The sequence below is a fragment of the Hordeum vulgare genome, chromosome 5H, assembly GCF_904849725.1.
Source record: "Hordeum vulgare subsp. vulgare chromosome 5H, MorexV3_pseudomolecules_assembly, whole genome shotgun sequence".
In the NCBI taxonomy this organism is placed as follows: domain Eukaryota; kingdom Viridiplantae; phylum Streptophyta; class Magnoliopsida; order Poales; family Poaceae; genus Hordeum; species Hordeum vulgare.
This window is the reverse complement of record NC_058522.1, coordinates 64463965-64478877: the sequence shown is the minus strand read 5'-3', so window position 1 is coordinate 64478877 and position 14913 is coordinate 64463965. Positions and strand designations below refer to the sequence as shown.

General features: G+C 43.7%; 1 protein-coding gene across 1 annotated transcript; it reads right to left on the bottom strand.

Annotated features, from left to right (window-relative positions):
• Nucleotides 1-9917: 9917 nt before the first annotated feature.
• On the bottom strand, nucleotides 9918-14700 carry LOC123395689 (B3 domain-containing protein LOC_Os12g40080-like). Its single transcript, XM_045090723.1, has 10 exons — nucleotides 14343-14700; nucleotides 13696-14082; nucleotides 13448-13545; nucleotides 12801-12990; nucleotides 12235-12708; nucleotides 11718-12132; nucleotides 11430-11629; nucleotides 10992-11253; nucleotides 10528-10766; nucleotides 9918-10424 (listed from the first exon to the last, which is right to left on the bottom strand). The coding sequence occupies exons 4-10, from the start codon at nucleotides 12966-12968 to the stop codon at nucleotides 10149-10151; spliced, it is 2034 nt and encodes a 677-aa protein (XP_044946658.1). The 5' UTR covers nucleotides 12969-12990; nucleotides 13448-13545; nucleotides 13696-14082; nucleotides 14343-14700; the 3' UTR covers nucleotides 9918-10148.
• Between the last annotated feature and the right edge of the window lie 213 nt (nucleotides 14701-14913).

Genomic DNA, 14913 nt, shown 5'->3' with positions numbered 1-14913 from the left:
CAGATTAAACCCAAGCCCAGGACTAAGTGCTTCTGTTATGAGGGGAACGGTCACTGAGGCGGAGCAACTCTAGATACTTGGTAGATCAGAAGGCTGGCAAAAGTCGAAAGAAGTATATTTGATATACATGATGTTGATGTGTACTTTACTAGTACTCCTAGTAGCACAAGGGTATTGGATACCGGTTCGGTTGCTAAGTGATTAGTAACACGAAATGAAAGCTACGGCATAAATGGAGACTAGCTAAAGCCGAGGTGACGATACGTGTTGGAAGTGTTTCCAAGGTTGATATGATCAAACGTCGCACGCTCCCTCTACCATCGGGATTGGTGTTAAACCTAAATAATTGTTATTTGGTGCTTGCGTTAAGCATGAACATGATTGGATCGTGTTTATTGCAATACGATTATTCATTTCAAGAGAATAATGGTTACTCTATTTTCTTGAATAATCACCTTCAATGGTTTATTGAATCTCGATCGTAGTGTTACACATGTTCATGACATTGGTGCCAAAAGATACGAGGTAATGATGATAGTGCCACTTACTTGTGGCACTGCCGCTTGAGTCATGTTGTTATAAGTTGCATGAAGAGGCTCCATGCAGATGGATCTTTATACTCACTTGATTTTGAATCACTAGTGACATGCAAATCATACCACATGAGCAAGGCCTTGTTTTCATTGAGATGAAACAAGATAGTAACTTGTTGGAAGTGATACATTTTGATGTATGCAGTCCAATGGGTGCTGAGGCACGCAGTGGATATCATTATGTTCTTACTTCAATGACGATTTGAGCAGATACAAGAGTATTTACTTAATGAATCACAAAGTCTGAAATATTGAAAAGTTCAATTCTGTTTCGGAGTGAAGTTCGTCGTAACAAGAGGATAAACTGTCTACGATATGATCATATAAATGAATATCTGAGTTACGAGTTTTGGTACGCAGTTAAGACAATGTGGAAATTGTTTCGCAGTTCATGCCACCTGGAACGTCATAGTGTGATGATGTGTCTGAACGTCATAGCCACGCATTATTCGGTATGGTGCATGCTATGATGTCTCTTATTGAATTACCACTATCGTTTATGGGTTATGCATTAGAGACAACCGCATTCACTTTAAATAGGGCACCACGTATTTCCGTTGAGATGATGCAGTATAGACTGAGGTTTAGAGAAATCTAAACTGTCGTTTCTTGAATGTTTGGGGCTTCCACACTTATGTGAAAAAGTTTGAGTCTGATAAGCTCGAACCCAAAGCGGATAAATGCATCTTCATAGGATATCCAAAACAGTTGGGTACATCTCCTATCTTAGATCCGAAAGCAAAGTGTTTGTTTCTAGAAACGGATCCTTTCTCGAGGAAAGGTTTCTCTCGAATAAATTGGGTGGGAGGGTGGTAGAACTTGATGAGGTTATTGAACCATCACTTCAACCAGTGTGTAGCAGGGCGCAGGAAGTTGTTCCTGTGGCGCCTACACCAATTGAAGTGAAAGCTGATGATGGTGATCATCGAGCATCGGATCAAGTTACTACAAGCCTCGTAGGTCGACAAGGTCGCGTACTACTATAGAGTGGTATGGTAACCCTGTCTTGGAGGTCATGTTGTTGAACAATAATGAACCTACGAGCTGTGGAGAAGCGATGGTGGGCCCGGATTCTGACAAATGGCTGGAGGCCATGAAATCCGAGAGAGGATCCATGTATGAAAACAAAGTGTAGACTTTGGAAGAACTACTTGATGGTCGTAGGACTATTGAGTAAAGATGGATCTTTAAAAGGAAGACAGACGACGATGGTGATAAGTCACTATTAAGAAAAGCTCGACTTGTCGCAAAGATGTTTCCGACAAGATCAAACAGTTGACTATGATGAGACTTTCTCACTCGTAGCGATGCTAAAAGTCTGTTAGAATTATGTTAGTAGTTGCTGCATTATTTATGAAATATTGCACATAGGATGTCAAAACATTGTTTCCTCGACGGTTTTCCTTGAGCAAACATTGTATGTGATACAACCAGGAGCTTTTGTTGATCCTAAAGATACTAGCAAGTATGCAAGCTCCAGCGATCCTTCAATGGACTGGTGCAAGCATCTCGGAGTTGGAATATACACTTTGATTAGATGATCAAAGATTTTGGGTTTGTACAAGGTTTATGAGAAACTTGTATTTCCAAAGAAGTGAGTGGGAGCACTATAGAATTTCTGATAAGTATATGTGGTTGACATATTGTGGATCAGAAGTAATGTGGAATTTGTGTAAAGCATACAAGGTTGTTTGAAAGGAGTTTTCAAAGGAATACCTGGATTTCGCTACTTGAACGTTGAGCATCAAAGATCTATGGAGATAGATCAAAAGCGCTTAATGGAACTTTCAACAAGATGCATGCCTTGACAAGTTTTTGAAGGAGTTCAAAATAGATCAGCAAAGAAGGAGTTCTTGGTTGCGTTGTAAGGTGTGAATTTGAGTAAGACTCAAAACCCGACCACGGCAGAATAAAGAGGATAGACGAAGGTCGTCTTCTATGCCTTAGCCGTAGACTCTAAAGTATGCCATGCTGAGTACCGCACCTGATGTGTGCCTTGCACCAAGTCTGTTAAGAGGTACACAGAGTGATCCAGGATTGAATCACTGATCAGTGGTCAAAGTTATCCTTAGTAACTAAATAGACTAAGGAATTTTTCTCGATTATGGAGGTGGTTAAAGAGTTCGTCGTAAAGGGTTACGTCGATGCAAGCTTTGACACTAATCCGAATAACTATGAGTAGTGAAACGGATACGTATAGTAGAGTAGATATTTGGAGCATTTCCGAATAGCACGTAGTAGCAGCATCTATAAGATGACATAAAGATTTGTAAAGAACGCACGGATCTGAAAGTTTCAGAACCGTTGACTAAAACCTCTCTCACGAGCAAGACGTGATCAGACCCCGTAACTATATGGGTGTTGGATTCGTTGGAATCACATGGTGATGTGAACTAGACTATTGACTCTAGTGCAAGTGGGAGACTGTTGAAAATATGCCCTAGAGGCAATAATAATTAGTTATTATTATATTTCTTTGTTCATGATAATCGTTTATTATCCATGCTATAATTGTATTGATTGGAAACACAATACTTGTGTGGATACATAGACAAAACACTGTCCCTAGTAAGCCTCTAGTTGACTAGCTCGTTGATCAAAGATGGTCAAGGTTTCCTGGCCATAGGCAAGTGTTGTTACTTGATAACGGGATCACATCATTAGGAGAATCATGTGATGGACTAGACCCAAACTGATAGACGTAGCATGTTGATCGTGTCATTTTGTTGCTACTGTTTTCTGCGTGTCAAGTATTTGTTCCTATGACCATGAGATCATATAACTCACTGACACCAGAGGAATGCTTTGTGTGTATCAAACGTCGCAACGTAACTGGGTGACTATAAAGATAATCTACAGGTATCTCCGAAGGTGTTCGTTGAGTTAGTATGGATCGAGACTGGGATTTGTCACTCCGTGTGACGGAGAGGTATCTCGGGGCCCACTCGGTAATACAACATCACACACAAGCCTTGCAAGCAATGTAACTTAGTGTCAGTTGCGGGATCTTGTATTACGGAACGAGTAAAGAGACTTGCCGGTAAACGAGATTGAAATAGGTATGCGGATACTGACGATCAAATCTCGGGCAAGTAACATACCGAAGGACAAAGGGAATGACATACGGGATTATATGAATCCTTGGCACTGAGGTTCAAACGATAAGATCTTTGTAGAATATGTGGGATCCAATATGGGCATCCAGGTCCCGCTATTAGATATTGACCGAGGAGTCACTCGGGTCACGTCAGCGTAGCTCTCGAACCCGCAGGGTCTGCACACTTAAGGTTCGACGTTGTTTTATGCGTATTTGAGTTATATGGTTGGTTACCGAATGTTGTTCGGAGTCCCGGATGAGATCACCGACGTCACGAGGGTTTCCGGAATGGTCCGGAAACGAAGATTGATATATAGGATGACCTCTTACTGGAAGGTTTTCGGAGTTGCCGGGAATGTACCGGGAATGACGAATGGGTTCCGGGTGTTCACCGGGGGGGGGGGGAACCCACCCCGGGGAAGCCCATAGGCCTTGGGGGTGGCGCACCAGCCCTTGGTGGGCTGGTGGGACAGCCCAAGAAGGCCCTATGTGCCATAGGAAGAAAATCAAAGAGAAAAGGAAAAAAAAGGGGGGTGGGAAAGGAGAGAAGGACTCCACCTTCCAAACCTAGTTGGATTCGGTTTGGAAGGGGAGGACTTCCCCCCCCCCCTTGGCTTGGCCGACCCCCTTGGGGCTCCTTGAGCCTCAAGGCAAGGCCCCCCCCTCTCCCACCTATATATACGGAGGTTTTAGGGCTGATTTGAGACAACTTTGCCACGGCAGCCCGACCACATACCTCCACAGTTTTTCCTCTAGATCGCGTTTCTGCGGAGCTCGGGCGGAGCCCTGCTGAGATTAGATCACCACCAACCTCCGGAGCACCGTCACGCTGCTGGAGAACTCATCTACCTCTCCGTCTCTCTTGCTGGATCAAGAAGGCCGAGATCATCGTCGAGCTGTACGTGTGCTGAACGCGGAGGTGTCGTCCGTTCGGCACTAGATCGGAGCGGATCATGGGACGGATCGCGGGACGGTTCGTGGGACGGTTCACGGGGCGGATCGAGGGACGTGAGGACGTTCCACTACATCAACCGCGTTTCTTAACGCTTCTGCTGTGCGATCTAAAAGGGTACGTAGATCGGAAATCCCCTCTCGTAGATGGACATCACCATGATAGGTCTTCGTGCGCGTAGGAAAATTTTTGTTTCCCATGCGACGTTCCCCAACATTTATATATTTTTTGGGACTAACTTATTAACTCAGTGCCAAGTGCTAGTTCCTGTTTTTTCCGTGTTTTTGACCCTTTTCAGAGGAGGATTTTAAACGGAGTCCAAACGGAACGAAACTTCCAAAAATATTTTTTCCGAAACAGAAGACGACCGGGGAACTTGAGAACCAAGGCAGGGGGCTCCCAGGGACCCCACAAGCCCCCTAGCCGTGGCCAGGGGGCCGCGCCTCCTAGGATTGTGGGCTCCCTGGGCCTCCTCTGCCCTAGGTCTTCCGCCTATATATTCCCAAAAATTCCAGAAAAAATCAGGAGATCATCGAAAGTACTTTTCCGCCGTCGCAAGCTTCTGTCTCCGCAAGATCCCATCTGGGGCGCGTTCTGGTGCCCTGTCGGAGGGGGATTCGGATACGGAGGGCTTCTTCATCAACACCATGACCTCTCCGATGATGCGTTAGTAGTTCACCATAGACCTACGGGTCCATAGGTAGTAGCTAGATGACTTCTTCTCTCTCCTGGATCTTCAATACAAAGTTCTCCATGATCTTCATGGAAATCTATCCGATGTAATCTTCTTTTATTTTTTTTTATCGAGATCCGGTGAATTGTGGATTTATGATCAGATTATCTATGAATCTTATTTGAGTTTCTTCTGATCTCTTATATGCATGATTTCATATCCTTGTAATTCTCTTCGAGTTGTGGGTTTTGTTTGGCCAACTTGATCTATGATTCTTGCAATGGGAGAAGTGCTTGGTTTTGGGTTCATACCGTGCGGTGACCTCACCCAGTGACAGAAGGGGTAGCGAGGCACGCATCGTGTTGTTTCCATCAAGGGTAAAAAGATGGCGTTTTCATCATTGGTTTGAGTTTATCCCTCTACATCATGTCATCTTGCTTAAGGCGTTACTCTGTTCGTCATGAACTCAATACACTAGATGCATGCTGGATAGCGGTCGATGTGTGGAGTAATAGTAGTAGATGCAGAAATTATCGGTCTACTTGTCTCGGACATGATGCCTATATGTATGATCATTGCCTTAGATATCGTCATGACTTTGCGCGGTTCTATCAATTGCTCGACAGTAATTTGTTCACCCACCGTAATATTTGCTATTTTGAGAGAAGCCTCTAGTGAACACTATGGCCCCCGGGTCTACTTCACACCATATTTTCAGCCTTACTCTTTTTACTTTGTTGCACTTTCCGCCTTCAGATCTCACTTTGCAATCAATCTTGAAGGGATTGACAACCCCTTTATAGCGTTGGGTGCAAGCTCTTTTGTGTTTGTGCAGGTACTTTGGACTTGACGAGATTCTCCTACTGGATTGATACCTTGGTTCTCAAACTTAGGAAAATACTTACTGCTCCTGTGCTGCATCACCCTTTCCTCTTCAAGGGAAAAACAACGCAAGCAAGTCTCAGTCAACGTGTCAATTTCTGGCACTGTTGTTTGAGAAGTAGTAGTTGTGCGCGTATGGGAGTAAAGATGACTTGATGTTTAATGCCATGGTTGGGTTTACCTTAATGATTTCTATTACTTGTGGATACTTCCTAGAGATCCAATCATAAGTGCACATGATCCAAGTGTGGAAAGTGTGTTAGCTTATTCCTCTCCCTCATTGCATATGAGAAGTATCTATCATGTTATATCCAATTGCCCATGAACAATCTTTCTCTTGCGTTACACAAAAAACTTTCTACTAAACAACTAAGTAAATTAATATTTATCAAAATACCATCAACTAACTTTTATTTCCATGCTCTTTATTTTCTTGCAAAACTATCTATTACACCTACTAAGTACTTCTATTTTTATTTCCGCATAATAGTTTCATGGTTGTTCTAGGTAAAGTAAGCGTTAGCGTGCGTAGAGTTGTATCGGTGGTCGATAGAACTTGAGAGAATGTTAATTTTACCTTTAGGTCCTCGTTGGGTTCGACACTCTTACTTATCAAAAAAGGCTACAAACGATCCCCTGCACTTGTGGGTTATCAACGATCGGTAAAACACAAATGTGTGTGATATACATCATAATCCGACACAGTTCACAAAGCGTAAACGTGTGCGACTATATACACAGTTGTCGTTTACCAAATGTGTGTGATGGTAGACAATATCACAAACAGTTCGAGCAAACTAAATATTTGTCATAGTCACCTTATCTTACATGCTTTACAATCATGAACTGTTTCTGATGTGGTACGCATCGTAAACATTGCATCCCATAATAGTGTATGCGATAGTTATCTTGTACGACACTCTTATGACGATCCGACATTTCGCAATCCTATCTGACACTCTTACGATGATTAGAATATTCTTAATTATATATCACATACGGTTTGGAAGAAGTAAATGTGTGTGATTTTCTGCTTATCATACACGTTCTATAATCATGAACTGTTTGTGATGGGGCGCGCATCATAAACGTTGCACCATAGAATACCGACTGCGATGGTAATGCTATCACACACGAGTAGCAAGGATGGAGCGTTTGGGATATTCGATATATCACAAATAATTGTTGAAGAATCGCATTTGGGATACATGCGGCATCGCATACGCTTTGTTCTGGAAAAAATATGCATTCCTACACCCTATCCCCAACGGTTTTTGGGTCGTGTGGGAAGGACACCCCCTATCGCCCACACTCACTAGGCGACGGTTTAAAATGTTGTCACAGAAAGGGTTAAAAACCGTTTGTATAGCATGTCGGTGCACCAGTGTGTAGGCATGTATTCCATAAATAGTTAGACGTGCTTATAACAATAACTTGCATAACATATTTTGTCCAACCCTCTCATGGCAGCGGGTCTTAATGTAAACCTAAGGGTAATGAAGGTCTTCTTTTAGTAGAGGACAGGAACAAAGCATTAACACATAGTGGATACATAAAGTCCTCATATTATGGTCATCACCAGAGTGAATCCTAATTCTTGTCACCTTGGGGTATGCGGATTATAACATGTAATAGGTGCATGCAACTTGCAAGATAGGATCTAAAACATACTTATATTCATCAAAATATAATAGGTTCAGATCTAAGATCATGGCACTCGGGCCCTAATGACAAACATTAAGCATAACAAAGTCATAGCAACATCAATCTCAGAACATAGTGGGTAATAGGAATCAAGTCCTAACAAATTGACTCGATTACATGATCAATATCATTCATCTCAATCTATGTCCAATATGCCTATAATAAAATTACGCACTCCTAGTGGTGAGCATCATGAGGTTGTTGATGGAGAGGAGTTGATGATGACGGTAGCAATGATTTTCCCTCTTCGGAGCCCAAAACAGGTTGTAGATCAGGCCTCGTGACGAAGAACATGAGGTGGCGTGGCTCCATATAAAATGCGGTGAAACTTCTCCCTGTTTTTCTTCTCCGGAAGACGGTACTTATGGAGTTGGAAATAGACCAAGCAGAGTTGTGAGGGGCCCACAAGGGCAGGGGCGCGCCATGCCCCCTTATGGATGGCCAGTTGGCCCACTCTGGCATATCTTTGTTCGACTATGTTTTTATTTATTTAATACAATATCCTTGACAAGTTTTGTCCAATTCCGAAAACTTTATTTCTGCACAAAAGCAACACTATGGCAGTTGTGCTCAAGACAATGTTAGTTCGGGTTAGTTTCATTCAAATCATGCAAATTAGAGTCCAAAACAAGAGCAAAAGTGTTTGGAAAAGTATATACGTTTAAGACATATCAGGCGGCGGCGGCGTTCTTCTCATGAGTTGTAGGAGTGACCCACGAGACACGAGCGAATCGTTCTTCCTAGTGGATAAGCACCTCCAGTAATTACTCCTATATACCAAGTCTCCCGCAACATCCAGTGACCACGGAGCGCGGCGCCGAATTAAGTTCCCTAGTCGGCCGGCGGCGACGATCGCCTCCATGGCCGGAGGGTGAGCAGAGATCGATCTTCGACATGCTTTCTTGCGATGGATGGCAGCGACGGTCGTGGATCTAATCCCTATTCAGATCCATCACGGTGTGGCCCTTGGTTGGCCGATGACACGCGGAGGGTCGGTGCGGAGCAGCTGGAGGTCCCTTGCTGGCCTTTTGGCGGTTGTGTGTGTCTTCATGGCGTGGCGCCGTGCAGATCCAGTCAGCTGTGAGGTCGGGGTGGCGTGAAGGGCGATGAAAATCAAGCCGACTTCGGTCATGGCGGATGATGGAAACGTTTTTGACGTTGTTTCCTTGTCAAGGCATCGTCGTTACAGTTTGTGTCATCGTGCTCGGGCTACTCTGGGAAACCCTAGATCTGGGTCTCTTGGATCGGATGATGTCGACATGGCGCAGTGGAGTCTCGATGATGGATGCGTGTTGATGGATGTGCGTAGGGTAGTGGCGCTGTCTGGCGTTGTTGTGACGTCGGCAGCAGTTGGGCATAGCAAGGTCAAGGCATTGATTCCTCTTAAAGATGGGACGACGAAAGATTGCGGCTGCGGATTTTAAGGCATGCACATGCGGTGCGTGCTGAGGTTCTGCTAGACAGGTTGGTGCTTTCGGCTCACCGTGTGGCGGCTTGGCGAGACCTTCAGATTAGATGGTGAATGTGTTAGTCCTCCGAATTAGATGGTGTATGTGTCGGTGTGAGGTAAGGCACATCATCCAGCTTGGTGGAGTGACAGATTTATTTTAGAAAAGGGGGTTAAACCTCCGGCCACTGCATCAATCGATGCATGCAACCATTTTTATTAATTATTTCGTAAAGGTCTCACAAAAATATACATCAAGCCACTCGATGTCATCATTCACACCTACAGACTCGATAATGTGGAGTGCTCTCACTCCCCATATTCAAAAAACGGTGTTATCGGCAATTCAAATGCAGTGACAGATGTCGTCAAGACGGTTGCTTTCGATTAATTCACGTATTTATTTTGTTAGGCTCTGTTGAAGGCAGAGGCCGGATGTTTTCAACCTCCTCAGAAAAAGAAATCACTGCAACGAGCAGTTAACCAAAAGAACCAATACAACTACAACCTGTCGTCGATTAGTTGAGTAGCAGCCCTCGAGTAACATATGCACAAGGCTATCCACTAGCTGCGACTCAACTTAGGTTCAGTAAAATTACAGTCAACTGAGCTTACATGCAAGAGAAATAACATCTGAAATACTCTCTCTGTTCTGAAATCACACGGTATGGCTCAACAGCTAGTTCTACTGGAACCATATTAGTGCACTTGTCTCGTACACAAACTACTCCCAGTGGCAACATGTTTGAATCATTCAGCGACAAATTCAAAAGGATACAGCTACGCAGGAACCTAGCTAGTTAGTCCAGCAGAACAAGCCTGCCATCAACCTTCGTGAACACGTGGACAAACATCGTCGCCTTATGCACGCCTTTGATCAGCTCAAAGACACAGATGTAGCCTTCGCGCAGCTCGTTGTCACAGACGAACTTGGTCCATGGAGTGCCGTTGAAACCCCTAAACGTCGAATGGTAGTAGTACCACACGCGCCACTTCTTTTTCCCGTTGGGTCTCAGGAGCATGATGTCATGCGACCTCGCCGCGAGATGCTTAGCCGCAAACTCTTTGGGGATGAACTGCATATACAGAACATCAGTTTACTACAGAATGTCTATCAAAGACAGTTTAATGAACCATCTAGGTCTTCAAGTTTGTGATTAGCAGAACAACTGAACTTACCAGCAGGTTAGGCTTGCGGCTAACGTGATTCTTCTGCAGGACAGCGATGTATACTGGATTGCCCTGTTGAATCAACACTGACCTGAATATATCCTCTTGCTCCTCGCCGGTCAGGCCCTTGGCATATTTTGAATAGTAGTAGTTGGACTTGGACTCAGCATATTCTTCGTCACTCTCTTCCATGATCGCCTTGCTCTTGACTGGATAATTGCACTTGTTTTGAGATTCGGGCTCTTCATCTGTAAAAGACAAACAAATGGGCGTTCCAAAATGATCCGGTACAGAGACACTAGCTCAGTATTGATTTCATACTATTTCAGTTTTATGTGTTAGCTGGCTATGTAAAAAAAAGGAGTCTATTTGTAAGTTGATTTATAAATTCTTATTTCTATGTTAGCGATCCTAACTTCCTGAGCGCTGTTTTTCATGTCATATGTGCAGGCATAAATGTGTCCAATACTCACCTTGTAGGTGATGACCTCGTTCAAGAGAATGAACTACCATTGTCATTTCACCGGTGCTTTGTGATACTTCGAATACACAAACATCACTTTCCCGCAACTCGTTGTGGAGAACGAAGCATGACCAGCCAGCAGAAAGCATGCATGAACCATCAGTGATAACCTTCAAATGGTCTATCCATGTGCTGCTCTTACTAGGATGGCAGAGTGTGATGAATTGGTCTTCATGTGGAAGGTATTTGGCAGCATAATCCTTGCAGATGACCTGTTAGAGATGAATGAATCATCTGTCTTTAAAATTATTGAAGATTATAATTTACGAAGAGCTACTACAGCTTTAGAAATTCCAACAAAATTTTAGACAAGAGAATCTGATCCTGAACATTAAAGAACAAATTTGCAGGAGTCTCACTGAATCTGTAGAGGATACTCCACACGTACCAGAGATCGAGCCATACTTGTCTTGTTCATGGCTGTGATGTAAAATGGAATTACAGGCCTAACTTTCTTCACAAGTGCGTCGATTTCTGCCTTCTGCCCAGTAGTCAGATTGCACCCGATTGCTAGGACATAGCGAGCCTCGGTAGTTTCCCAAAGGCCACCTGAATTCATGGTGTCCTCTGGAGATGTGACACCTTCAGCTGCACAATGCCGATCATGAAGATATCAGTGAGTAACTACAGAATGGATAGCAAGGAAAATGTACATGCAACCCTTCAATTTTCTTACCTGATCTCGGTGAAGGAGAGTCCAGTGGAGTCATCTTTTTAGTTTTTCTACTGTTGCTATCGTGTGATTCACAGTCTAGGCGCCTCGTTTCCCTGAGGAATGACCGATCATCAGATATGCCCCTTTTTTGTACATTAGGAGCGTGGTTCATCACAATGTGGAATAATTGTTTCTCACAACCACTTGGATCAAATATTACGACTTTAAAGTGAGAGGCCCCAATGTATCTGAACACCAGCAAGTCATACTCTTTTAGTTCATAAGCAGTGGCAAATGCTGCCCATCCAGATCTAAGGACTATCTTGTTCAAATCCTTGGTAACCTTAATGTTGTATATGTTTCCATCTGGAGCTTCTAGCTTCATAACTTCAGAGATCCGTCCTCTGAAATTCTTCACAAATTTCTCTGGTATGCTCTGCAGGAACAAACAACAAAGCCGTCAGCAAATTATATATCTCTGATCAAGAAGACATTTCATCAACAAAGCAATCAGCAAATTATATATACAGGGGCTTACAATTTCTTGATGGAAATTGCCAAACATGAGCCTCAAGAAATGCTTCTGCATATCATCCATGTGATGCCAATAGAAATGCACATCGCAGTGCTCACACCTTGGATGGGGCTCACCGTTGCTTGATCCACCGTTCTGGCATCGCCTTTCACTCAGCGGCGATCGGTCAAGATGAGCGTCTTTTTCTTGGGCATTAGGGCCGCAGTTCATGAGAGCGTGGAACACTTCCTTCTCACAGCAATTTTCAAAATCAAATATCAGAACTTTGAAGTGAGAATCCCCGATGTACCTAAATACCAGGAAGTAGCCCTCTTTTACTTCATAAAAGCTGACAAATACCGCCCATCCAGATCCGAGGATTATCTTGTTTAGATCCTTGATAGCCTGAACATTGTATATGTTTCCATCAGGAGCTTCTAGCTTGATAGCTTCAGAGATTCGACCTTTGAAATTCTCCACAAACTTCTGTGGTATGGCCTGCAGGAACAAGCAAACAACAAAATTATCACTCTGGCCAGTATAGCATTCCATCCAAAGGAGAGAAAGGGTATCGATGCACAAGGGCTTGCCATTTTTTCCTGGAAATTGCCAACCATGCACTTGAAGAAATACTTCTGGGTATCATCCATATGACACCAATAGTAATGTGCATCGCAGCCCTCACATCTTTGAAAGGATTTGCTGCTGATGTTGTGACCACTCCTGTTACCTTTCTCATGGTCTTGATCCGGCACCATGACAAATGTAAGATACAGCAGCCTAAAATATGAAGATGGAGTAATGTGTGTTATTATGAGCAGTCTGTTCCAACCTCACATGAATGGATATATTCGATGTCAGATAAATCCAAGAAAGGTGTCCAATACTGGAGCAAGTTTTTTTCAGGACAAATAGGAAGTAAGCTATGCACTTCAGGTCATCTAGAGATTTAGCAAGTTTATGATCTAGTAGAAAGATAACAAGCCAACACTTCTTTGCCAACAGCCAATACTTCTTTCAGAGGAAAATAGGAAGATACATCATGGATGCACATACATCATGCCAGCTAGCTAAATCAAAGAAAAGTGTCTAATACTAGAGCCATTTTTAATTTCAGGACAAATGGAACGTAAGCTATGCACTTTAGGTTCCCGTGTGCCATCATGAACATGATATAAAGGTATAGCAAGTTTATGATCTAAAGATGTAGCAAATAGAAAGACAAGAAGCCTCTTACCTTTGCCAAGAAGCTCTTTGAACAAGCCAATACTTTTTCAAAGAAGCAGCCTATATGCCAAGGATGCCCAAGCCCCAAGCACAGAGCAAAAGAGCAGCCTAAAATAGGAGGAAGTAGTAGTTTTTGTTATCAGCGGCATGTTCATGGATAAAAAGAAAGGAAGCTATGCATAAACATAAGCTTAAGCTGCAGCAAGTTTATGCTCTAAGGATGTACTGTAGAGAATAGAAAGACCAGAAGCCTCTTACCGTTGCCAAGAACCACCAATACCTCGGCAGAGAAGCAGCCACAATGCCAAGGATGCCCAAGCCCAGAGCAAAAGGGCATACATATATGCAGATACAGACCATACCAGCTGATACTTGTGGGTCTTGTTCTTGCAATGCCATCATATCTTCGGTTGAAAAAGGAGTCCCGTTTACAAAGTTGTTCAGAGAGATGCGGATGAAAGCATGGCATGGTTCCAATCGAGAACTTTTGGAATCTGAGCAGAAGGAATCTGGTGACATATGCTAGAATCATTTTCCTACTTTTAGCAATGCCAAGGAGATAAAGGAACCCAGCAATACCCAGAGGGTGTTGTACAAGTAAGATTCTGTCAGTATCTTGCGGTGCAGCGCAGAGCAGCTGAGCCTCTATCGCAAAAACGACAGGAGAGATCAAAACAAGGATGTTACAAGAAATTCTACATTGTAGCTTCATGCCAACGATTCAATACTAGAGTCAGGAGCTCAAAATGTACAATCATTTAACAATCCAAGGAGCAACAAATAATAAGTGGAGCTTGTTAATGACAGGAGAGGCAGGGAGAGGATTTTTTTTATTTTTTTACATGGATTGAACCCTATTGTTCTATGTGGAACGAAATGAAAAAAAAGGAGAAGGTTTCACTGACAGTGTCGAATCGAGTGAACAGATCAGGGCATCACTCATCAGGTCAGAGGCAGAGCAAGCCAGGCCTAATCAGAAAGAATCTTTCAGAGATGATTTCTATAGATCCGCGCCCTCCGCCTCGCCGGTACGGCCTCGGATAACCCAGCGCCAGAGTGATGGGGGCCCTTAGGCTTCGATGCGGTGGCGCCGCTGTGGGTCGCCTGGATGGGGGAGACCCCGCGGGCACGTGGAAGGCGGCAGTCGGTCTGTTCCCGGACGCGCCGGCGCCGGTGCCGGTGAAGGCCCGGCGGGTCGCGCAAGAGCTTCGCACGTGTGGTAGAACAGGTGTTCATGGAACTTTGGTCACTGTGAGCCTGGGACTCATGGACTCACGAACAAGTGTTGACATTGTGGATTAGCACGTCCAATGATAACGAAATCTATTGAATGTTGAAAAAATCTAATCTAGAAGCGCTTCATTCTGAACATTCGATGCGGCGGGCATACATGCATGATGTCATCGGATTAATTCTAAATGATCGGAATTTAAAAACTTTTATCTCTTCTCATTCGATCGATGATCCGTTTTGTTT

Coding starts and splice junctions, on each gene's coding strand:
- LOC123395689 (XM_045090723.1), bottom strand. CDS start 12,968: ATGGTGCCGGATCAAGACCATGAGAAAGGTAACAGGAGTGGTCACAAC. Junction 12,133..12,234: donor GCAATTTCCATCAAGAAATT/GTAAGCCCCTGT, acceptor TTGTTCCTGCAG/AGCATACCAGAGAAATTTGT. Junction 11,254..11,429: donor CAAGTATGGCTCGATCTCTG/GTACGTGTGGAG, acceptor CATCTCTAACAG/GTCATCTGCAAGGATTATGC.